Raw genomic sequence first — 27,639 nt, 5'->3', positions numbered from 1 at the left:
AAGACTCCACCAACTAAACATTCAACACAACAACCCAAGACTCAAACTACCAAACACTCAACACAACAACCCAAGACGCTACCTACCAAACCCTCAACACAACAACCCAAGACTCCACCTACCAAAACCTCAACACAACAACCCAAGACTCCACCTACCAAACCCTCAACACAGCAACCCAAGACTCCACCTACAAAACAACCAAAGACACCACCTACCAAACCCTCAACACAACAACCGAAGACTCCACCTACCAAATCCTCAATACAACAACCCAAGACTCCCCCTACCAAACCCTCTACACAACAACACAAGACTCCACATACCAAACCCCCAACACAACAACCCAACACTCCACCTCTCCCAAACCCTCAATACAACAACCCAAGACCCCACCTACCAAACCCTCAACACAACAACCCAAGACTCCACCTACCAAACCCTCAACACAGCAACACAAGACACCACATACCAAACCCCCAACACAACAACCCAAGACTCCACCTACCAAACCCTCAACACAACAACCCAAGACTCCACCTACCAAACCCTCAACACAGCAACCCAAGACTCCACCTACCAAACCCTCGACACAAGAACCAAAGACCCCACCTACCGAACCCTCAACACAACAACCCAAGACACCACCTACCAAACCCTCAATACAACCACTTAAGACTCCACCTACAAACCCTCAATACAACAACCCAAGGCTCCCCATACCAAACCCTCGACACAACAACCCAAGACTCCACCTACCAAACCCTCAACATAGCATCCCAAGACCCCACCTACCAAACCCTCAACACAACAACCCAAGTCTTCACCTACCAAACCGTCAACACAGCAACCCAAGACTCCACCTACCAAACCCTCAACACAACAACCCAAGACTCCACCTACCAAACACTCAATACAACAACCCAAGACTCCCCCTACCAAACCCTCAACACAACAACCCAAGACTCCACCTACCAAATCCATAATACAACAACCCAAGACTACACCTACAAAACTACCCAAGACACCACCTACCAAACCCTCAACACAACAACCCAAGACTCCACCTACCAAACCCTCAATACAACAACCCAAGACTCCCCCTACCAAACCCTCAACACAACAACCCAAGACTCCACCTACCAAACCCTCGACACAACAACCCAAGACTCCACCTACCAAACCCTCAACACAACAACCCAAGACTACACCTACCAAACCGTCAATATAACAACCCAAGACTCCACCTACAAAACAACCCAAGACTCCACCTGCCAAACCCTCAACACAACAACCCAAGACTCCACCTACCAAACCCTCAACACAACAACCAAAGACTCCACCTACCAAACCCTCGACACAACAAACCAAGACTCCACCAACTAAACATTCAACACAACAACCCAAGACTCAAACTACCAAACACTCAACACAACAACCCAAGACGCTACCTACCAAATCCTCAACACAACAACCCAAGACTCCACCTACCAAACCCTCAACACAACAACCCAAGACTCCACCTACCAAACCCTCAACACAGCAACCCAAGACTCCAACTACAAAACAACCAAAGACACCACCTACCAAACCCTCAACAAAACAACCGAAGACTCCACCTACCAAATCCTCAATACAACAACCCAAGACTCCCCCTACCAAACATTCAACAAACCAACCCAAGACTCAACCTACCAAACCCTCAAAACAACAACCCAAGACTCCACCTCCCAAATCCTCAATACAACAACCCAAGACTCCACCTACCAAACCCTCAACACAGCAACACAAGACTCCACATACCAACCCCCCAACACAACAACCCAAGACTCCACCTCCCAAACCCTCAATACAACAACCCAAGACCCCACCTACCAAACCCTCAACACAACAACCCAAGACTACACCTACCAAACCCTCAACACAGCAACACAAGACACCACATACCAAACCCCCAACACAGCAACCCAAGACTCCACCAACCAAACATTCAACAAACCAACCCAAGACTCTACCTACCAAACCCTCAACACAACAACCCAAGACCCCACCTACCGAACCCTCAACACAACAACCCAAGACACCACCTACCAAACCCTCAACACAACCACTTAAGACTCCACCTACAAACCCTCAATACAACAACCCAAGGCTCCCCATACCAAACCCCCAACACAACAACCCAAGACTCCACCTACCAAACCCTCAACACACAAACCAAAGACTCCACCTACCAAACCCTCGACACAACAACCCAAGACTCAACGAACCAAACATTCAACACAACAACCCAAGACTCAACCTACCAAACCCTCAACACAACAACCCAAGACTACACCTACCAAACCCTCAATGCAACAACCCAAGACTCCACCTACAAAACAACCCAAGACTCCACCTCCCAAACCCTCAATACAACAACCCAAGACCCCACCTACCAATCCCTCAACACAACAACCCAAGACTCCACCTACCAAACCCTCAACACAGCAACACAAGACACCACATACCAAACCCCCAACACAACAACCCAAGACTCCACCTACCAAACCCTCAACACAACAACCCAAGACTCCTCCTACCAAACCCTCAACACAGCAACCCAAGACTCCACCTCCCAAACCCTCAACACAACAACCCAAGACTCCACCTATCAAACCCTCAACGAAACAACCAAAGACTCCACCTACAAACCCTCGACACAACAACCCAAGACTCCACCTACCAAACCCTCAACACAACACCCCAAGACTCCACCTACCAAACCCTCAACATAGCATCCCAAGACCCCACCTACCAAACCCTCAACACAACAACCCAAGTCTTCACCTACCAAACCGTCAACACAGCAACCCAAGACTCCACCTACCAAACCCTCAACACAACAACCCAAGACTCCACCTACCAAACACTCAATACAACAACCCAAGACTCCCCCTACCAAACCCTCAACACAACAACCCAAGACTCCACCTACCAAATCCATAATACAACAACCCAAGACTACACCTACAAAACTACCCAAGACACCACCTACCAAACCCTCAACACAACAACCCAAGACTCCACCTCCCAAACCCTCAACACAACAACCCAAGACTCTACCTACCAAACCCTCAACACAACAACCCAAGACCCCACCTACCGAACCCTCAACACAACAACCCAAGACACCACCTACCAAACCCTCAACACAACCACTTAAGACTCCACCTACAAACCCTCAATACAACAACCCAAGGCTCCCCATACCAAACCGCCAACACAACAACCCAAGACTCCACCTACCAAACCCTCAACACACAAACCAAAGACTCCACCTACCAAACCCTCGAAACAACAACCCAAGACTCAACGAACCAAACATTCAACACAACAACCCAAGACTCAACCTACCAAACCCTCAACACAACAACCCAAGACTACACCTACCAAACCCTCAATGCAACAACCCAAGACTCCACCTACAAAACAACCCAAGACTCCACCTCCCAAACCCTCAATACAACAACCCAAGACCCCACCTACCAATCCCTCAACACAACAACCCAAGACTCCACCTACCAAACCCTCAACACAGCAACACAAGACACCACATACCAAACCCCCAACACAACAACCCAAGACTCCACCTACCAAACCCTCAACACAACAACCCAAGACTCCTCCTACCAAACCCTCAACACAGCAACCCAAGACTCCACCTCCCAAACCCTCAACACAACAACCCAAGACTCCACCTATCAAACCCTCAACGAAACAACCAAAGACTCCACCTACAAACCCTCGACACAACAACCCAAGACTCCACCTACCAAACCCTCAACACAACACCCCAAGACTCCACCTACCAAACCCTCAACATAGCATCCCAAGACCCCACCTACCAAACCCTCAACACAACAACCCAAGACTACACCTACCAAACCCTCAACACAGCAACACAAGACACCACATACCAAACCCCCAACACAGCAACCCAAGACTCCACCAACCAAACATTCAACAAACCAACCCAAGACTCTACCTACCAAACCCTCAACACAACAACCCAAGACCCCACCTACCGAACCCTCAACACAACAACCCAAGACACCACCTACCAAACCCTCAACACAACCACTTAAGACTCCACCTACAAACCCTCAATACAACAACCCAAGGCTCCCCATACCAAACCCCCAACACAACAACCCAAGACTCCACCTACCAAACCCTCAACACACAAACCAAAGACTCCACCTACCAAACCCTCGACACAACAACCCAAGACTCAACGAACCAAACATTCAACACAACAACCCAAGACTCAACCTACCAAACCCTCAACACAACAACCCAAGACTACACCTACCAAACCCTCAATGCAACAACCCAAGACTCCACCTACAAAACAACCCAAGACTCCACCTCCCAAACCCTCAATACAACAACCCAAGACCCCACCTACCAATCCCTCAACACAACAACCCAAGACTCCACCTACCAAACCCTCAACACAGCAACACAAGACACCACATACCAAACCCCCAACACAACAACCCAAGACTCCACCTACCAAACCCTCAACACAACAACCCAAGACTCCTCCTACCAAACCCTCAACACAGCAACCCAAGACTCCACCTCCCAAACCCTCAACACAACAACCCAAGACTCCACCTATCAAACCCTCAACGAAACAACCAAAGACTCCACCTACAAACCCTCGACACAACAACCCAAGACTCCACCTACCAAACCCTCAACACAACACCCCAAGACTCCACCTACCAAACCCTCAACATAGCATCCCAAGACCCCACCTACCAAACCCTCAACACAACAACCCAAGTCTTCACCTACCAAACCGTCAACACAGCAACCCAAGACTCCACCTACCAAACCCTCAACACAACAACCCAAGACTCCACCTACCAAACACTCAATACAACAACCCAAGACTCCCCCTACCAAACCCTCAACACAACAACCCAAGACTCCACCTACCAAATCCATAATACAACAACCCAAGACTACACCTACAAAACTACCCAAGACACCACCTACCAAACCCTCAACACAACAACCCAAGACTCCACCTCCCAAACCCTCAACACAACAACCCAAGACTCTACCTACCAAACCCTCAACACAACAACCCAAGACCCCACCTACCGAACCCTCAACACAACAACCCAAGACACCACCTACCAAACCCTCAACACAACCACTTAAGACTCCACCTACAAACCCTCAATACAACAACCCAAGGCTCCCCATACCAAACCGCCAACACAACAACCCAAGACTCCACCTACCAAACCCTCAACACACAAACCAAAGACTCCACCTACCAAACCCTCGAAACAACAACCCAAGACTCAACGAACCAAACATTCAACACAACAACCCAAGACTCAACCTACCAAACCCTCAACACAACAACCCAAGACTACACCTACCAAACCCTCAATGCAACAACCCAAGACTCCACCTACAAAACAACCCAAGACTCCACCTCCCAAACCCTCAATACAACAACCCAAGACCCCACCTACCAATCCCTCAACACAACAACCCAAGACTCCACCTACCAAACCCTCAACACAGCAACACAAGACACCACATACCAAACCCCCAACACAACAACCCAAGACTCCACCTACCAAACCCTCAACACAACAACCCAAGACTCCTCCTACCAAACCCTCAACACAGCAACCCAAGACTCCACCTCCCAAACCCTCAACACAACAACCCAAGACTCCACCTATCAAACCCTCAACGAAACAACCAAAGACTCCACCTACAAACCCTCGACACAACAACCCAAGACTCCACCTACCAAACCCTCAACACAACACCCCAAGACTCCACCTACCAAACCCTCAACATAGCATCCCAAGACCCCACCTACCAAACCCTCAACACAACAACCCAAGTCTTCACCTACCAAACCGTCAACACAGCAACCCATGACTCCACCTACCAAACCCTCAACACAACAACCCAAGACTCCACCTACCAAACACTCAATACAACAACCCAAGACTCCCCCTACCAAACCCTCAACACAACAACCCAAGACTCCACCTACCAAATCCATAATACAACAACCCAAGACTACACCTACAAAACTACCCAAGACACCACCTACCAAACCCTCAACACAACAACCCAAGACTCCACCTACCAAACCCTCAATACAACAACCCAAGACTCCCCCTACCAAACCCTCAACACAACAACCCAAGACTCCACCTACCAAACCCTCGACACAACAACCCAAGACTCCACCTACCAAACCCTCAACACAACAACCCAAGACTCCACCTACCAAACCCTCGACACAACAACCCAAGACTCCACCTACCAAACCCTCAACACAACAACCCAAGACTCCACCTACCAAACCGTCAATATAACAACCCAAGACTCCACCTACAAAACAACCCAAGACTCCACCTGCCAAACCCTCAACACAACAACCCAAGACTCCACCTACCAAACCCTCAACACAACAACCAAAGATTCCACCTACCAAACCCTCGACACAACAAACCAAGACTCCACCAACTAAACATTCAACACAACAACCCAAGACTCAAACTACCAAACACTCAACACAACAACCCAAGACGCTACCTACCAAACCCTCAACACAACAACCCAAGACTCCACCTACCAAAACCTCAACACAACAACCCAAGACTCCACCTACCAAACCCTCAACACAGCAACCCAAGACTCCACCTACAAAACAACCAAAGACACCACCTACCAAACCCTCAACACAACAACCGAAGACTCCACCTACCAAATCCTCAATACAACAACCCAAGACTCCCCCTACCAAACCCTCTACACAACAACACAAGACTCCACATACCAAACCCCCAACACAACAACCCAACACTCCACCTCTCCCAAACCCTCAATACAACAACCCAAGACCCCACCTACCAAACCCTCAACACAACAACCCAAGACTCCACCTACCAAACCCTCAACACAGCAACACAAGACACCACATACCAAACCCCCAACACAACAACCCAAGACTCCACCTACCAAACCCTCAACACAACAACCCAAGACTCCACCTACCAAACCCTCAACACAGCAACCCAAGACTCCACCTACCAAACCCTCGACACAAGAACCAAAGACCCCACCTACCGAACCCTCAACACAACAACCCAAGACACCACCTACCAAACCCTCAATACAACCACTTAAGACTCCACCTACAAACCCTCAATACAACAACCCAAGGCTCCCCATACCAAACCCTCGACACAACAACCCAAGACTCCACCTACCAAACCCTCAACATAGCATCCCAAGACCCCACCTACCAAACCCTCAACACAACAACCCAAGTCTTCACCTACCAAACCGTCAACACAGCAACCCAAGACTCCACCTACCAAACCCTCAACACAACAACCCAAGACTCCACCTACCAAACACTCAATACAACAACCAAAGACTCCCCCTACCAAACCCTCAACACAACAACCCAAGACTCCACCTACCAAATCCATAATACAACAACCCAAGACTACACCTACAAAACTACCCAAGACACCACCTACCAAACCCTCAACACAACAACCCAAGACTCCACCTACCAAACCCTCAATACAACAACCCAAGACTCCCCCTACCAAACCCTCAACACAACAACCCAAGACTCCACCTACCAAACCCTCGACACAACAACCCAAGACTCCACCTACCAAACCCTCAACACAACAACCCAAGACTACACCTACCAAACCGTCAATATAACAACCCAAGACTCCACCTACAAAACAACCCAAGACTCCACCTGCCAAACCCTCAACACAACAACCCAAGACTCCACCTACCAAACCCTCAACACAACAACCAAAGACTCCACCTACCAAACCCTCGACACAACAAACCAAGACTCCACCAACTAAACATTCAACACAACAACCCAAGACTCAAACTACCAAACACTCAACACAACAACCCAAGACGCTACCTACCAAACCCTCAACACAACAACCCAAGACTCCACCTACCAAACCCTCAACACAACAACCCAAGACTCCACCTACCAAACCCTCAACACAGCAACCCAAGACTCCAACTACAAAACAACCAAAGACACCACCTACCAAACCCTCAACACAACAACCGAAGACTCCACCTACCAAATCCTCAATACAACAACCCAAGACTCCACCTCCCAAATCCTCAATACAACAACCCAAGACTCCACCTACCAAACCCTCAACACAGCAACACAAGACTCCACATACCAACCCCCCAACACAACAACCCAAGACTCCACCTCCCAAACCCTCAATACAACAACCCAAGACCCCACCTACCAAACCCTCAACACAACAACCCAAGACTACACCTACCAAACCCTCAACACAGCAACACAAGACACCACATACCAAACCCCCAACACAGCAACCCAAGACTCCACCAACCAAACATTCAACAAACCAACCCAAGACTCAACCTACCAAACCCTCAACACAACAACCCAAGACTCCACCTCCCAAACCCTCAACACAACAACCCAAGACTCTACCTACCAAACCCTCAACACAACAACCCAAGACCCCACCTACCGAACCCTCAACACAACAACCCAAGACACCACCTACCAAACCCTCAACACAACCACTTAAGACTCCACCTACAAACCCTCAATACAACAACCCAAGGCTCCCCATACCAAACCCCCAACACAACAACCCAAGACTCCACCTACCAAACCCTCAACACACAACCCAAGACTCCACCTACCAAACCCTCAACACACAAACCAAAGACTCAACCTACCAAACCCTCAACACAACAACCCAAGACTACACCTACCAAACCCTCAATGCAACAACCCAAGACTCCACCTACAAAACAACCCAAGACTCCACCTCCCAAACCCTCAATACAACAACCCAAGACCCCACCTACCAATCCCTCAACACAACAACCCAAGACTCCACCTACCAAACCCTCAACACAGCAACACAAGACACCACATACCAAACCCCCAAGACAACAACCCAAGACTCCACCTACCAAACCCTCAACACAACAACCCAAGACTCCTCCTACCAAACCCTCAACACAGCAACCCAAGACTCCACCTCCCAAACCCTCAACACAACAACCCAAGACTCCACCTATCAAACCCTCAACGAAACAACCAAAGACTCCACCTACAAACCCTCGACACAACAACCCAAGACTCCACCTACCAAACCCTCAACACAACACCCCAAGACTCCACCTACCAAACCCTCAACATAGCATCCCAAGACCCCACCTACCAAACCCTCAACACAACAACCCAAGTCTTCACCTACCAAACCGTCAACACAGCAACCCAAGACTCCACCTACCAAACCCTCAACACAACAACCCAAGACTCCACCTACCAAACACTCAATACAACAACCCAAGACTCCCCCTACCAAACCCTCAACACAACAACCCAAGACTCCACCTACCAAATCCATAATACAACAACCCAAGACTACACCTACAAAACTACCCAAGACACCACCTACCAAACCCTCAACACAACAACCCAAGACTCCACCTACCAAACCCTCAATACAACAACCCAAGACTCCCCCTACCAAACCCTCAACACAACAACCCAAGACTCCACCTACCAAACCCTCGACACAACAACCCAAGACTCCACCTACCAAACCCTCAACACAACAACCCAAGACTCCACCTACCAAACCCTCGACACAACAACCCAAGACTCCACCTACCAAACCCTCAACACAACAACCCAAGACTCCACCTACCAAACCGTCAATATAACAACCCAAGACTCCACCTACAAAACAACCCAAGACTCCACCTGCCAAACCCTCAACACAACAACCCAAGACTCCACCTACCAAACCCTCAACACAACAACCAAAGACTCCACCTACCAAACCCTCGACACAACAAACCAAGACTCCACCAACTAAACATTCAACACAACAACCCAAGACTCAAACTACCAAACCCTCAACACAACAACCCAAGACGCTACCTACCAAACCCTCAACACAACAACCCAAGACTCCACCTACCAAAACCTCAACACAACAACCCAAGACTCCACCTACCAAACCCTCAACACAGCAACCCAAGACTCCACCTACAAAACAACCAAAGACACCACCTACCAAACCCTCAACACAACAACCGAAGACTCCACCTACCAAATCCTCAATACAACAACCCAAGACTCCCCCTACCAAACCCTCTACACAACAACACAAGACTCCACATACCAAACCCCCAACACAACAACCCAACACTCCACCTCTCCCAAACCCTCAATACAACAACCCAAGACCCCACCTACCAAACCCTCAACACAACAACCCAAGACTCCACCTACCAAACCCTCAACACAGCAACACAAGACACCACATACCAAACCCCCAACACAACAACCCAAGACTCCACCTACCAAACCCTCGACACAAGAACCAAAGACTCCACCAACCAAACATTCAACACAACAACCCAAGACTCAAACTACCAAACCCCCAACACAACAACCCAAGACTCCACCTAACAATCCCTCAACACAACAACCCAAGACTCCACCTACCAAACCCTCAATGCAACAACCCAAGACTCCAGCTACAAAACAACCCAAGACTCCACCTACCAAACCCTCAACACAACAACCAAAGACTCCACCTACCAAACCCTCAATACAACAGCCTAAGACTACACCTACCAAACCCTCAACACAACAACCCAAGACTCCACCTACCAAACCCTCAACACAGCAACCCAAGACTCTACCTACCAAACCCTCAATACAACAACCCAAGACTCCCCATACCAAACCCCCAGCACAACAACCCAAGACTCCACCTACCAAACCCTCAACACAACAACCAAAGACTCCACCTACCAAACCCTCGACACAACAACCCAAGACTCCACCAACCAAACATTTAACACAACAACCCAAGACTCTACCTACCAAACCCTCAACACAACAACCAAAGACTCCACCTACCAAACCCTCAATACAACAGCCCAAGACTCCACCTACCAAACCCCCAACACAACAACCCAAGACTCCACCTAAAAAACCCTCAACACAGCAACCCAAGACTCTACCTACCAAACCCTCAATACAACAACCCAAGACTCCATCTACAAAACAACCAAAGACACCACCTACCAAACCCTCAACACAACAACCTAAGAATCCAACTACCAAACCCTCAATACAACAACCCAAGACTCCCCCTACCAAACCCTCAACACAACAACCCAAGACACCACATACCAAACCCCCAAAATAGCAACGCAAGACTCCACCAACCAAACATTCAACAAACCAACCCAAGACTCAACCTACCAAACCCTCAACACAACAACCCAAGACTCCACCTCCCAAATCCTCAATACAACAACCCAAGACTCCACCTACCAAACCCCCAACACAGCAACACAAGACTCCACATACCAACCGCCCAACACAACAACCCAAGACTCCACCTCCCAAACCCTCAATACAACAACCCAAGACCCCACCTACCAATCCCTCAACACAGCAACACAAGACTCCACATACCAACCGCCCAACACAACAACCCAAGACTCCACCTCCCAAACCCTCAATACAACAACCCAAGACCCCACCTACCAATCCCTCAACACAACAACCCAAGACTCCACCTACCAAACCCTCAACACAGCAACACAAGACACCACATACCAAACCCCCAACACAACAACCCAAGACTCCACCTACCAAACCCTCAACACAACAACCCAAGACTCCTCCTACCAAACCCTCAACACAGCAACCCAAGACTCCACCTACCAAACCCTCAACACAACAACCCAAGACTCCACCTACCAAACCCTCAACACAGCAATGCAAGACTCTACCTACCAAACCCTCAATGCAACAACCCAAGACTCCACCTACAAAACAACCCAAGACTCCACCTACCAAACCCTCAACACAACAACCAAAAACTCCACCTACCAAACCCCCAACACAACAACCCAAGACTCCACCTCCCAAACCCTCAATACAACAACCCAAGACCCAACCTACCAAACCCTCAACACAGCAACCCAAGACTCCACCTACCAAACCCTCAACACAACAACCCAAGACTCCACCTCCCAAACCCTCAACACAACAGACCCAAACTGAAATGGTGACACCATTACATTGACACAGAGACAGGAGAGTGTTAGTAAAATGTTATTCTTTGTAACCATTTCTACTTTTGGAAATCAATTCTGCACCATCCTTTCTCAATCACTGTAAACACATGGATCAATGTAATACAATATATTGATGTGTACTTTGTCACGTAGAGAGCCTTTTAATGTCTCTATTTGGTTTGGTCAAGGTGTGATTTGGGAAGTGCATTCTAGGTTTCGTTTTCTATGATTTTGGGTTTCTATATTTTGACCAGGTGTGGTTCTCAACCAGGGACAGCTGTCTATCGTTGTCTCTGATTGGGAACCATACTTAGGTAGCCCTTTTCCCCTCCTTTCTGTGTGGGAAGTTGTCTTTGTTTGTTGGCACTATTGCCTTAAGCTTCACGGTTGTTTTTGTATTGTTTATTGTTTTTGTCGGCGTCATCCTAAATAAACAGGAATATGTACGCTGACCACGCTGCACCTTGGTCCAGTTCTTTCAACAGCCGTGACACACTTAAACTATATTGTCATCATCTCAACAATGTGTTCCTCCTCTGCTGAAACAAACAATTGTTTAATTCAATTCCATTTCAACACAGACAATGAATTGCAATTCAATTTATCCTTGATGACCATCATTTTCCATGTGGACTTTTCAACCCATGAATGGAATGTCACTTCACTTCCTGAATTGACCGAGTTGAAACATGTAGTTTATTAGACTGTAACCTCGTCCCCCAGGATCAATAGAGAGACGACTGGTGGTGGAGATTATAGTAGATTTATTCATCAGTACTGATAACATTCTGTAGGGGGCGATGTGGAGGTCGTTCTGTTGGTTTACTGAGATCTCAGTAGCTTGTCTGTTAAGTGATGACGTCATTCATTAAGGGGGAGTTGGGTTGTAGAGGAGGGATGTTTCTTCTGTTCAGAAACTCATCTGTTGAGTTTATAACTTACAAAGACTGTATTTGGATCAATTAAATGTCAGAAAAAAGTTATAAAATATATTGATGTATACTTTAACTATATTGTCATCATCTCAACATTGTGTTCCTCCTCTGCTGAAACAAACATGGTAACTTCAGAACAGAGAAGTTGACAGTTTCAACACTTCAGTCACCACAGATAGCTGAGTTCTCTGGTGGTTTAGAAGTCTAACCTCAGGCCGGTTTGAACCAGTTTCACTCTGCAGCACATATAGTATAGACCTGGAGACACTGAGGTCACTACAGAGAAATTATCAGGATGTGTAAGATACCCACCCCCTACACCACCATTACTATACTCAACATGCAGAGAGAAAGAAAGAGAGACTTAATTTGATTGTTTATTTAACTTTTGTTTATTATCTACTTCACTTGCTTGGGCAATGTTAACATATGTTTCCTATGCCAATAAAGCCCTTAAATTGGAGAGAGAGAGAGAGAGAGAGAGAGAGAGAGATAATCAGTCATAGAGCCCATTGCCCTTTATGGTTGTGAGGTCTGCGATCCGCTCACCAACCAAGACTTCACAAAATGGGACAAACACCAAATTGAGACTCTGCACGCAGAATTCTGCAAAAATATCCTCCGTGTACAATGTAGGACACCAAATAATGCATGCAGAGCAGAATTAGGCCGATACCCACTAATTATCAAAATCCAGAAAAGAGCCGTTAAATTCTACAACCACCTAAAAGGAAGTGATTCACAAACCTTCCATAACAAAGCCATCACCTACAGAGAGATGAACCTGGAGAAGAGTCCCCTAAGCAAGCTGGTCCTGGGGCTCTGTTCACAAACACAAACACACCCTAAAGAGCCCCAGGACCAACAACACAATTAGACCCAACCAAATCATGAGAAAACAAAAAGATAATTACTTGACACATTGGAAAGAATTAACAAAAAAACAGAGCAAACTAGAATGCTATTTGGCCCTAAACAGAGAGTACACAGCGGCAGAATACCTGACCACTGTGACTGACCCAAAATTAAGGAAAGCTTTGACTATGTACAGACTCAGTGAGCATAGCCTTGCTATTGAGAAAGGCCGCCGTAGGCAGACATGGCTCACAAGAGAAGACAGGCTATGTGCTCACTGCCCACAAAATGAGGTGGAAACTGAGCTGCACTTCCTAACCTCCTGCCCAATGTATGACCATATTAGAGAGACATATTTCCCTCAGATTACACAGATCCACAAAGAATTCGAAAACAAATCCAAATTTGAAAAACTCCCATATCTACTGGGTGAAATTCCACAGTGTGCCATCACAGCAGCAAGATTTGTGACCTGTTGCCACGAGAAAAGGGCAACCAGTGAAGAACACACACCATTGTAAATACAACCCATATTTATGCTTATTTATTTTATCTTGTGTCCTTTAACCATTTGTACATTGTTAAAACACTGTATATATATATATAATATGACATTTGTAATGTCTTTACTGTTTTGAAACCTCTGTATGTGTAATGTTTACTGTTAATTTTTGTTGTTTTTCACTTCATATATTCACTTTGTATGTTGTCTACCTCACTTGCTTTGGCAATGTTAACACATGTTTCCCATGCCAATAAAGCCCTTGAATTGAATTGAATTGAATTGAGAGAGAGAGAGAGACAGACAGACAGACAGACAGACAGACAGACTCTCTGCTTTGGCAATGTAAGCATGTTTCCCATGCCAATAAAGCCCTTAGAGAGAGAGAGAGCGAGAGAGCGAGAGAGACAGACAGACAGACAGACAGATAGACAGACAGTATTTCTGCTGTTACAATGTAAGCATGTTTCCCATGCCAATAAAGCCCTTAGAGAGAGAGAGAGAGAGAGAGAGAGCGAGAGAGACAGACAGACAGACAGACAGACAGACAGACTCTCTGCTTTGGCAATGTAAGCATGTTTCCCATGCCAATAAAGCCCTTAGAGAGAGAGAGCGAGAGAGACAGACAGACAGACAGACAGACAGACAGACAGTATCTCTGCTGTTACAATATAAGCATGTTTCCCAAGCCAATAAACCCTTTGAATTTAATTTGATTTAAAGACAGAGAGAGAGAGAGATAAAGAGAGAGATTGTCACGCCCTGACCATAGTTTACTTTGTATTTTCTATGTTTTGATTGGTCAGGGTGTGATCTGAGTGGGTATTCTATGTTTCATGTCTTGTTTGTCTATTTCTATGTTCAGCCTGATATGGTTCTCAGTCAGAGGCAGGTGTTCGTCATTGTCTCTGATTGGGAACCATATTTAGGTAGCCTGGGTTTCACTGTGTGTTTGTGGGTGATTGTTCCTGTCTATGTGTTTTCACCAGATAGGCTGTTTAGGTTTTCGTTACGTTCATTACGTTCTTTATTTTGTAGTATTTGTATTGATTCGTGTTTTACATTTGTTCATTAAAACATGGATCGCAATCTACACGCTGCATTTTGGTCCGATCCTTGTTCTACCTCTTCATCAGAAGAGGAGATAGAAGAAAGCCGTTACAGAATCACCCACCCCCAACGGACCAAGCAGCGTGTCAACAGGCAGGAGCAGCGCGAGGAGAAGCGCAATAAGGATTTCTGGACATGGGAGGAAATCCTCGACGGGAGAGGACCCTGGGCTAAACCAGGGGAGTGTAGCCGCACTAAGGTGCAGCGGGAGAAGAAACAACAGGAACAGCCCAAGGAGGAGTACAGTATGGAGTATACTACTTGGGAGGAGATCGACAGGTGGGCGGCCGACCCAGGGAGAGTGCCGGAGCCCGCCTGGGATTCGCTGGAGCAGTGCGAGGAAGGTTACCGTAGAATGGAGGCGGTGAAAGCAGAGAGGCGCTGGTATGAGAAGGCAGCACGGCGACGCGGATGGAAGCCTGAGAGGCAGCCCCAAAAATTTCTTGGGGGGGGGCTAACAGGGAGTATGGCTATGCCAGGTAGGAGACCTGAGCAGACTCCCTGTGCTTACCGGGGGGCTAGAGAGACCGGACAGGCACCGTGTTATGCAGTGGTGCGCACGGTGTCTCCAGTGCGGGTGCATAGCCCGGTGCGGTATATTCCAGCTCCGCGTGTCTGCCGGGCTAGATTGAGCGTCGAGCCTAATGCCATGAAGCCGGCTCTACGCAGCTGGTCCCCAGTGCGTCTCCTTGGGCCGGCTTACATGGCACCAGCCTTGCGCTCGGTGTCTCCGGTTCGCCTGCATAGCCCAGTGCGGGCTATTCCACCTCGCCGCACTGGCAGGGCGACCGTGAGCATTCAACCAGGTAAGGTTGGGCAGGCTCGGTGCTCAAGAGCTCCAGTGCGCCTGCACGGTCCGGTTTTTCCAGTACCACCTCCACACCCCAGCCCTCCGGTAGCAGCTCCCCGCACCAGGCTTCCTGTGCGTGTCCTTGGCCCAGTACCACCAGTGCCAGTACCACGCATCAGGCCTACAGTGCGCCTCGCCTGTCCAGCGCTGTCGGAGCCCTCCTCCTCTCCAGCGCTGTCGGAGTCTCCCGCCTGTTTAGCGCTGTCAGAGCTTTCCGCCTCTACAGCGCTGCCGGAGTCTCCCGCCTGTTCAGAACTGCCAGTTAGCATAGAGCTGCCAGTTAGCATAGAGCTGCCAGTTAGCATAGAGCTGCCAGTTAGCTTAGAGCTGCCAGTTAGCAAGGAGCTGCCAGTCTGCAAGGAGCTGCCAGTCTGCATGGAGCTGCCAGTCTGCATAGAGCTGCCAGTCTGCATGGAGCTGCCAGTCTGCAAGGAGCCGCCAGAGCTGCCTGTCTGCAGGATGCCGCCAAAGCTGCCAGTCTGCAAGGAGCCGCCAGAGCTGCCAGTCTGCAAGGAGCCGCCAGAGCTGCCAGTCTGCAAGGAGCCGCCAGGGCCGCCAGTCAGCATGGAGCAGCCAGGGCCGCCAGTCAGCATGGAGCAGCCAGGGCCGCCAGTCAGCATGGAGCAGCCAGGGCCGCCAGTCAGCATGGAGCAGCCAGGGCCGCCAGTCAGCATGGAGCAGCCAGTCAGCATGGAGCAGCCAGTCAGCATGGAGCAGCCAGAGCAGCCAGTCAGCATGGAGCAGCCAGAGCAGCCAGTCAGCATGGAGCAGCCAGAGCTGCCAGTCAGCATGGAGCAGCCAGAGCTGCCAGTCAGCATGGAGCAGCCAGAGCTGCCAGTCAGCATGGAGCAGCCAGTCAGCATGGAGCAGACAGAGCTGCCAGTCGACCAGACTCTTCCAGATCTGCCAGTCGTCCAGACTCTTCCAGATCTGCCAGTCGTCCAGACTCTTCCAGATCTGCCAGTCGTCCAGACTCTTCCAGATCTGCCAGTCGTCCAGACTCTTCCAGATCTGCCAGTCGTCCAGACTCTTCCAGATCTGCCAGTCGTCCAGACTCTTCCAGATCTGCCAGTCGTCCAGACTCTTCCAGATCTGCCAGTCGTCCAGACTCTTCCAGATCTGCCAGTCGTCCAGACTCTTCCAGATCTGCCAGTCGACCAGACTCTTCCAGATCTGCCAGTCGACCAGACTCTTCCAGATCTGCCAGTCGACCAGACTCTTCCAGATCTGCCAGTCGACCAGACTCTTCCAGATCTGCCAGTCGACCAGACTCTTCCAGATCTGCCAGTCGTCCAGACTCTTCCAGATCTGCCAGTCGTCCAGACTCTCTCAGATCTGCCAGTCGTCCAGATTCTCCCAGATCTGCCAGTCGACCAGATTCTCCCAGATCTGCTAGTCGACCAGATTCTCCCAGATCTGCTAGTCGACCAGGATCTGCTGAAACCGCCAGCCAGCCAGGTTCTGGTAGTTTCTACTACCTGCCTGGGCTTCCTCTCAGTGCTGGGCTTCCTCTCAGTGCTGGGCTTCCTCTCAGTGCTGAGCTTCTTCTCAGTGCTGAGCTTCCTCTCAGTGCTGAGCTACCTATCTGTCCCGAGTTACCTCTGTCCCGAGCTGTCCCTCTGTCCCATGTTATCATTGTGGTGGGTAACCTATTTAGGGACGTTTAGGAGGGGGATTAAAACTGTCATGGAGTGGGGTCCACGTCCAGCGCCAGAGCCGCCACCGCGGACAGATGCCCACCCAGACCCTCCCCTATAGGTTCAGGTTTTGCGGCCGGAGTCCGCACCTTGGGGGGGGGGGGTACTGTCACGCCCTGACCATAGTTTACTTTGTATTTTCTATGTTTTGATTGGTCAGGGTGTGATCTGAGTGGGTATTCTATGTTTCATGTCTTGTTTGTCTATTTCTATGTTCAGCCTGATATGGTTCTCAGTCAGAGGCAGGTGTTCGTCATTGTCTCTGATTGGGAACCATATTTAGGTAGCCTGGGTTTCACTGTGTGTTTGTGGGTGATTGTTCCTGTCTATGTGTTTTCACCAGATAGGCTGTTTAGGTTTTCGTTACGTTCATTACGTTCTTTATTTTGTAGTATTTGTATTGATTCGTGTTTTACATTTGTTCATTAAAACATGGATCGCAATCTACACGCTGCATTTTGGTCCGATCCTTGTTCTACCTCTTCATCAGAAGAGGAGATAGAAGAAAGCCGTTACAGAGATAAAGAGAGAGAGAGACAGAGGAGAGGGGTGGGGTGTCAGATGAGGGAGGAGCTTTCAATTAAGGAAGACAGAGCGTTTCAGAAACACCCTGCTGTCAAGTGTGTAGCTGACAGAGACTCTGTTGTGGAACTGGGCTAGCAGGTAGTATAGTAAAATAACTGTAACAGTATAGTAACTGTGGTAGTAAAGTAACTTTAACAGTATAGTAACTGTGGTAGTAAAGTAACTTTAACAGTATAGTAACTGTGGTAGTAAAGTAACTTTAACAGTATAGTAACTGGGATAGTAAAGTAACTTTAACAGTATAGTAACTGTTAGTAAAGTAACTTTAACAGTATAGTAACTGGGATAGTAAAGTAACTTTAACAGTATAGTAACTGGGATAGTAAAGTAACTTTAACAGTATAGTAACTGTGGTAGTAAAGTAACTTTAACAGTATAGTAACTGAGGAGTAATTGTCCAGAATGAAGATACTCCATGTTGTCTCCTGCTGTCTCCTCTCAGGTGAGTTCTGTCTGTCTGTCTGTCTGTCTGTCTGTCTGTCTGTCTGTCTGTCTGTATGTAGCCTCGCTACTGTTATTTTTCACTATTGGTTAGAGCCTGTAAGTAAGCATTTTACTGTAAGGTCTACTACAGCTGTTGTATTCAGCATCTCACTGTAAGGTCTACTACACCTGTTGTATTCAGCATTTCACTGTAAGGTCTACTACACCTGTTGTATTCAGCATCTCACTGTAAGGTCTACTACACCTGTTGTATTCAGCATCTCACTGTAAGGTCTACTACACCTGTTGTATTCAGCATCTCACTGTAAGGTCTACTACACCTGTTGTATTCAGCATCTCACTGTAAGGTCTACTACACCTGTTGTATTCAGCATCTCACTGTAAGGTCTACTACACCTGTTGTATTCAGTATTTCACTGTAAGGTCTACTACAGCTGTTGTATTCAGCATTTCACTGTAAGGTCTACTACACCTGTTGTATTCAGCATCTCACTGTAAGGTCTACTACACCTGTTGTATTCAGCATTTCACTGTAAGTTCTACACCTGTTGTATTCAGCATTTCACTAAGTTCTACACCTGTTGTATTCAGCATCTCACTGTAAGGTCTACTACACCTGTTGTATTCAGCATTTCACTGTAAGTTCTACACCTGTTGTATTCGGTGCATGTGACATATAGACTATGATTTGACATGTTGGTCTATTACCTGTGTTTATCCAGGGTTAAAATAAGATTTATCCAGGGTTAAAGTAGGATTTATCCAGGGTTAAAGTAAGATTTATCCAGGGTTAAAGTTAGATTTATCCAGGGTTAAAGTAAGATTTATCCAGGGTTAAAATAAGATTTATCTAGGGTTAAAATAAGATTTGTCCAGGGTTAAAATAAGATTCATCCAGGGTTAAAGTAGGATTTATCCAGGGTTAAAATAAGATTTATCCAGGGTTAAAATAAGATTTATCCAGGGTTAAAATAAGATTTATCCATGGTTAAAATAAGATTTATCCAGGGTTAAAATAAGATTTATCCAGGGTTAAAATAAGATTTATCCAGGGTTAAAATAGGATTTATCCAGGGTTAAAGTAAGATGTATCCAGGGTTAAAGTAAGATTGATTCATGGTTAAAGTAGGATTTATCCAGGGTTAAAATAAGATTTATCCAGGGTTAAAGTAAGATTGATCCAGGGTTAAAATAAGATGTATCCAGGGTTAAAATAAGATTTATCTAGGGTTAAAATAGGATTTATCCAGGGTTAAAGTAAGATTTATCCAGGGTTAAAGTAAGATTGATCCAGGGTTAAAGTAGGATTTATCCAGGGTTAAAATAAGATTTATCCAGGGTTAAAGTAAGATTGATTCAGGGTTAAAGTAGGATTTATCCAGGGTTAAAATAAGATTTATCCAGGGTTAAAGTAAGATTTATCCAGGGTTAAAATAAGATGTATCCAGGGTTAAAATAAGATTTATCTAGGGTTAAAATAGGATTTATCCAGGGTTAAAGTAAGATTTATCCAGGGTTAAAGTAAGATTGATCCAGGGTTAAAGTAGGATTTATCCAGGGTTAAAATAAGATTTATCCAGGGTTAAAGTAAGATTGATTCAGGGTTAAAGTAGGATTTATCCAGGGTTAAAATAAGATTTATCCAGGGTTAAAGTAAGATTGATCCAGGGTTAAAGTAGGATTTATCCAGGGTTAAAATAAGATTTATCCATGGTTAAAATAAGATGTATCCAGGGTTAAAATAAGATTTATCCAGGGTTAAAATAGGATTTATCCAGGGTTAAAGTAAGATTTATCCAGGGTTAAAGTAAGATTGATCCAGGGTTAAAGTAGGATTTATCCAGGGTTAAAATAAGATTTATCCAGGGTTAAAGTAAGATTGATCCAGGGTTAAAGTAGGATTTATCCAGGGTTAAAATAAGATTTATCCAGGGTTAAAGTAAGATTTATCCAGGGTTAAAGTAGGATTTATCCAGGGTTAAAATAAGATTTATCCAGGGTTAAAATAAGATTTATCCAGGGTTAAAATAGGATTTATCCAGGGTTAAAGTAAGATTTATCCAGGGTTAAAGTAAGATTGATCCAGGGTTAAAGTAGGATTTATCCAGGGTTAAAATAAGATTTATCCAGGGTTAAAGTAAGATTGATCCAGGGTTAAAGTAGGATTAATCCAGGGTTAAAATAAGATTTATCCAGGGTTAAAGTAAGATTGATCCAGGGTTAAAGTAGGATTTATCCAGGGTTAAAATAAGATTTATCCAGGGTTAAGGTAAGATTGATCCAGGGTTAAAGTAGGATTTGAGCAGGGGTAAAGTTAGATTTGAGCAGGGTTAAAGTTAGATTTGAGCAGGGTTAATGTTAGATTTGAGCAGGGTTAAAGTTAGATTTTAGCAGGGTTAATGTTAGATTTGAGCAGGGTTAATGTTAGATTTGAGCAGGGTTAAAGTTAGATTTGAGCAGGGTTAAAGTTAGATTTGAGCAGGGTTAAAGTTAGATTTGAGCAGGGTTAATGTTAGATTTGAGCAGGGTTAAAGTTAGATTTGAGCAGGGTTAAAGTTTATCTCACAGGTCATCAGTTGTGACTGTACTGTGTGTTTCTGTTTGACAGCTTTGTGTGTTGTGGAGTCAGCTGTCACTAAGGAAGTGGTAGGAGGACATGTCACTATGGGCTGCTCATTCACGTTGGCAGGGAACAACAACAAATACTTCTGCAAGGGGACATGTTCTGGTAGAGACATTCTGGTTGAAACTAAGAGGAGCAAGACTGTAACTCAAGGTAGATACAGTATAGAAGACAAGGGAGATGTATTCTATGTGACCATCAAGAACCTGATGAAGTCAGACTCAGGGACCTACTGGTGTGGTGTGGAACGAACTATAAAGGACACATTCCAAGAGGTGAATCTCACAGTTACAGATGGTAAGATAACACTCCAGATGAATTGTTATCTAGTAATTCACTTCCTGACTTATTTCCTGACATGAAGTTGTTTCAATATTGGTGTTTATCTGTACTTTCTATTGACTCACAGCTCCTCCCACTTCTACAACCTCAACTGTCATCTCCCGACGCCATGTCTCCACAACCCTTCCAAACCTCTCTACAACATCCTCTAACCTCTCCACAACCCTCCCAGACCTCTCTACAACATCCCCAAACACCTCCTCAACCCTCCCAAACCACGTCAGTGGTCGCCTATCAAGAGCTGGTATGATGAATCTCTCATCTTAGACATTAACTAATAAGTTGTGATATGAAATACTGTAATGCTGAAAATCAATTGTTTCTGTTCAAGCATTGGACAAATGTCATGTCTTCTCTCTCTCTGTCTCTCTCTCTTTTTTTTCTCTCTCTGTCTCTGTCTCTCTCTCTCATCTAGATTCTCCTCAATAGGAATACTCTCTTGCAGGACAGAGTGCTGTGAAGTTTCATGTATACTGATTTCAGTGGTGCCTAAAATATAATGGTGTTCTATTATGTGGTAGCAGGGACTAATGTTGTCATGGGGATGCAGGAAGTGACGCAACACTTGAGGTTTTGTGGAAAGCAGCTGCTGACACCATGGTTACTATGGTTACTCTGATCACTATCTTACTCAGTCTCTTCCTTTATATTTGTCATCCCAAAGCAATGCAGTTGCGACTCTAGGGGGAGTATTTTCATTTTTGGAAAAAAAACGTTCCCGTTTTAAACAGGATATTTTGTCAGGACAAGATGCTAGAATATGCATATAATTGACAGCTTAGGATAGAAAACACTCTAACGTTTCCAAAACTGTAAAGATATTGTCTGTGAGTATAATAGAACTGATGTTGCAGGCGAAAGCCTGAGAAAAATCCAATCCGGAAGTGGCCCATATTTTGAAAGCTCTGGGTTCCAATGAGTCCCTATTGAGCTGTGAATGTGCTATCAACCAGATTACGCTTTCTACGTATTCCCCAAGGTGTCTACAGCATTGTGACGTAGTTTTACGCATTTATGTTGAAGAATAGCCGTCCATTACTCCAATCGGTCCTACTGAGAAACGAATTGTCCCGATGGATATATTATCAAATAGATAAATAGATTTGAAAAACACCTTGAGGATTGATGATAAACAACGTTTGCCATGTTTCTGTCGATATTATGGAGCTAATTTGGAATATTTTTCGCCGTTTTCGTGACTGCAATTTCTGGGCGATTTCTCAGCCAAACGTGAAGAACAAACAGAGCTATTTCGCCTACAAAAATAATATTTTTGGAAAAAAGGAACATTTGCTATCTAACTGGGAGTCTCGTGAGTGAAAACATCTGAAGCTCAAAGGTAAACGATTTAATTTGATTGCTTTTCTGATTTCCGTGACCAAGTTACCTGCTGCTAGCTGGACAAAATGCTATGCTAGGCTATCGATAAACTTACACAAATGCTTGTCTAGCTTTGGCTGTAAAGCATATTTTGAAAATCTGAGATGACAGGGTGATTAACAAAAGGCTAAGCTCTGTTCCAATATATTTCACTTGTGATTTTCATGAATAGGAATATTTTCTAGGGATATTTATGTCCGTTGCGTTAGGATAATAAGTGTCAGGCGATGATTACGTCCCGCATGCGGGATGGGGAGTCAGTAGAGGTTTTAAGTCTCTTCCTTTATATTTATCATCCCATAACTAACAAGATAGTGAAGTCTCTTCCTATATATTTGTCATCCCATAACTAGCAAGATAGTGACGTCTCTTCCTTTATATTTATCATCCCATAACTAGCAAGATAGTGACGTCTCTTCCTTTATATTTATCATCCCATAACTAACAAGATAGTGACGTCTCTTCCGTTATATTTATCATCCCATAACTAGCAAGATAGTGACGTCTCTTCCTTTATATTTATCATCCTAACTAGCAAGATAGTGAAGTCTCTTCCTTTATATTTATCATCCCATAACTAGCAAGATAGTGAAGTCTCTTCCTTTATATTTATCATCCCATAACTAGCAAGATAGTGAAGTCTCTTCCTTTATATTTATCATCCCATAACTAGCAAGATAGTGACGTCTCTTCCTTTATATTTATCATCCCATAACTAGCAAGATAGTGAAGTCTCTTCCTTTATATTTATCATCCCATAACTAGCAAGATAGTGAAGTCTCTTCCTTTATATTTATCATCCCATAACTAGCAAGATAGTGACGTCTCTTCCTTTATATTTATCATCCCATAACTAGCAAGATAGTGAAGTCTCTTCCTTTATATTTATCATCCCATAACTAGCAAGATAGTGACGTCTCTCCCTTTATCACACCTTTATTTTCACTGCTCTGTCTGTCTGTCTGTCTGTCTGTCTGTCTGTCTGTCTGTCTGTCTGTCTATACACCAGTCTACCATCCAACCTACCTTATCTTATTGACTGATCTATACACCAGTCTACCATCCAACCGACCAAATGACAGTTGTATCTATCCATCTATGATGTTTATAGTCTGGAAAGCATCTGATTTGCCAAAATCTGGTAATTTCTGAAAAACCTGGTAATTTTAGCAAACTCACCAGCTTTGTTCAACTCTGGAACGTCTCTCCACCTGTCTGTGGTCAGGTCTGATGGTATCTATGATATATACAGTACTCTGTAAAGTCTCTCCTCCTGTCTGTGGTCAGGTCTGATGGTGTGGACCAGTGCTGGTCTGGTAGTCATGGTGACAGTGTTAGGACTGGTCCTGCTCCTGTTCTACAGACAGAGGAGAGGAACCAGGAGAACACCACCACCACCACCACCACCAGTCTCCTCCAACACACAACCTGACCCTACTGGAGAGGTGAGAGACACAAGGGTGTGTGTGTGTGTGTGTGTGTCCATGATAACTTAGTGTAGAGGTTATAGACAGGGAGTTGGTAAACTAAACATTAAGGGTTGAGTGTGTGAGTCCACAGCCTCTAGTGGGTTTCTACTGTAGTCTGTTATCATTCCTCAATCTGTCAACAGGAAGAACCTCCTACAAACAACACTTGTTCATTAGACAGCTCACTTTCAACACATGATGGATTCTCAGACTCATAGGCTGCATTTACACAGGCAGCCCAATTCTGATCTTAATTATTGGTCTTTTGACCAATCAGATGAGATATTTAGCCAATTAAAGGGCTGCCTGTGTAAATGCAGCCATATTAACAATGTAGTTCTTCATTGACATGTTTTGGTTTGAACCTTGACTCACATTGGCTCCACTCTTTTCCATATTGACCATGTATGTAGTAATTGTCATTGGTTCTCTATGCAGGTTGACTGTGTGTACGAGGAGATCAGAGAGGCAGACAGACAGACAGACACACTTCCTGTGGTCATCTCTGTAGTCTACTCTACTGTCAAATCACCTACCAACTCTACAACCCACCCTGCTGGTCATTCCTCTACAACCCACACTGCTGGCCAAGCCTCTACAACCTACCCTACTGACCAAGCCTCTACAACCTACCCTGCTGGCCAAGCCTCTACAACCTACCCTGCTGGCCAAGCCTCTACAACCTACCCTGCTAGCTCTGCCACAGGTATTCCACAGATTCATGTGTAACTGCATAGGTGGAGTGTGTTTGAAAGTGGGCGTTGACAAATAAGTGGGAGGAGCAACATAAATGGGTCTATGGAAACCTAACAGCTAATTGGGCAGTTTGTTGGCCACTTAATGTCTGCTTGAGTGGCTGCTTGCTGCTTCCTTGTAGCATTTTAGCTAACCCTAACTCTTTTCCTAACCTTAACCTGATTTTCCTAACCTGCCACGTTAGTTATCCTGAATGGCAATGTACATTTTCCTAACCTGCTATTTTATTTCTACTAACCTCCCACGTTAATTATCCTAACCTGCCATGTTATTCTACTGTGACTTCCCAAAGATGATATAAATCCATATTCTACTGCAGATCACCCAGCATCTCTCATCTACTCCAATGTGGATCTACCTACAGATTCTAGAGTCTCTTCAAGTCCTCCAACAGCCAGTGGAACCCAGGATGATTTCATCTATTCTACAGCCCAGCTACCCAAAGATACTGTAGAATCTACAAGATACCCTGCTGTACACCTCTCTAAAGACACTCCAGAAGACGCCCTCTACTGTACAGCACAGCTACCCAAAGATACTGTAGAATCTACAAGATACCCTGCTGTGCACCTCTAAAGACACTCCAGAAGATGCCCTCTACTCTACAGCCCAGCTACCCAAAGATACTGAAGAATCTACAAGATACCCTGCTGTGCACCTCTAAAGACACTCCAGAAGATGCCATCTACTCTACAGCCCAGCTACCCAAAGATACTGAAGAATCTACAAGATACCCTGCTGTGCACCTATAAAGATACTCCAGAAGATGCCATCTACTCTACAGCTCAGCTACCCAAAATAATGTAGTACTATAGAATATATACAAGGGATACATCCCAAATGACACCCTATTACCTTTCCCCCATATGGACCCTGGATAAAGGCAGTGCTCTATAGAGGACAAGGTGCCATCTGGGATGAAGGGAAGCTCCCTGTAGAGAGATGAAGGGTTGTCACCACAGAGCCGCCATCTTGGAATGACATTAAAAAAACAACCCCTTTCCTGTTTCAAATCCTCCTTGACACATTGTATTAAAACAGCTCATGTGGTTTTACTGTATATAATATATGTAAAACATGAACACCTGGGTTTAAAATAAATCTGTATCTCCAGATTTTGTGAAAGTCAAGCAACATTTTTGCAAATATTTGTGTAACTATGTGTTTGTCAGCAAATTGGCTTCATTTTGTCTGTTCTAATAATGAAGACAGTAATGCCATAATAGTCAGTTGTACCTTTGAGATTTACATATATGTTTAAATCAGTGTAAATGTGGAGTGTTTGTGTGTGTGTGTGTAGTGTGTGTTTGTCAGTGTGTGTGTAGTGTGTGTGTGTGTCAGTGTGTGTGTGTGTGTAGTGTGTGTTTGTCTGTGTGTGTAGTGTAATGTGTTTTGTCATTGTGTGTGTGTTTGTCAGTGTGTGTGTGGTGTTTGTTTGTCAGTGTGTGTGTGTAGTGTGTGATTGTCAGTGTGCGTGTGTGCAGTGTGTTTTGTCTGTGTGTGTAGTGTGTGTTTCTCAGTGTGTGTGTAGTGTGTTTTGTGTAGTGTGTGATACCTTCCCTCCACTCTGCCGCCGAAATGGTGAGACTTTGAAACTCATCTGTATCCACCTGTTCGTCCGTCATCTTGAGAAAATGTTTTATAAAAACCTTGACTTTATCCTTCCTGGCCTGATAGTTTTAGTTTTCATCCTCCTTTATTTTCATTATGAGAATATAATTATTCATACTTCTGCACATCAGATCACGTCATTCTACTGATTGTTTTATGATCGTACTGTAGCCTCTCTGTAGTGGAGGTCAGGGAGTCCACAGTCATTTATATTTCTTATTTCAGGCTCCTATTTCATCATTTTATTGCTGTAATCTATTGATGTTTTAGGGCCTCGACCCCCAT

General features: G+C 45.5%; 1 protein-coding gene across 1 annotated transcript; it reads left to right on the top strand.

Annotated features, from left to right (window-relative positions):
* The first annotated feature begins 18,759 nt into the window (after nucleotides 1-18,759).
* Nucleotides 18,760-26,319, top strand: LOC139370557 (hepatitis A virus cellular receptor 1-like). The gene is made up of 6 exons (XM_071110128.1): nucleotides 18,760-19,171; nucleotides 21,782-22,093; nucleotides 22,206-22,382; nucleotides 24,806-24,963; nucleotides 25,426-25,693; nucleotides 26,063-26,319. Exons 1-6 carry the CDS (start codon nucleotides 19,132-19,134, stop codon nucleotides 26,317-26,319), a joined length of 1,212 nt encoding a protein of 403 aa, XP_070966229.1. The 5' UTR covers nucleotides 18,760-19,131.
* The last annotated feature ends 1,320 nt before the right edge of the window (nucleotides 26,320-27,639 follow it).

The sequence above is a fragment of the Oncorhynchus clarkii genome, chromosome 17, assembly GCF_045791955.1.
Source record: "Oncorhynchus clarkii lewisi isolate Uvic-CL-2024 chromosome 17, UVic_Ocla_1.0, whole genome shotgun sequence".
In the NCBI taxonomy this organism is placed as follows: domain Eukaryota; kingdom Metazoa; phylum Chordata; class Actinopteri; order Salmoniformes; family Salmonidae; genus Oncorhynchus; species Oncorhynchus clarkii.
Note: the sequence above shows the minus strand (reverse complement) of the source record. Positions and strands in the feature narration are given on the sequence as shown.

Excerpts from the sequence above, each read along its gene's own strand:
- LOC139370557 (XM_071110128.1), top strand. The coding sequence starts at position 19,132 with ATGAAGATACTCCATGTTGTCTCCTGCTGTCTCCTCTCAG. Across the intron at positions 19,172-21,781 it reads CTCCTGCTGTCTCCTCTCAG|CTTTGTGTGTTGTGGAGTCA; the intron begins GTGAGTTCTGTC and ends TCTGTTTGACAG. Across the intron at positions 22,383-24,805 it reads TGGTCGCCTATCAAGAGCTG|GTCTGATGGTGTGGACCAGT; the intron begins GTATGATGAATC and ends GTCTGTGGTCAG.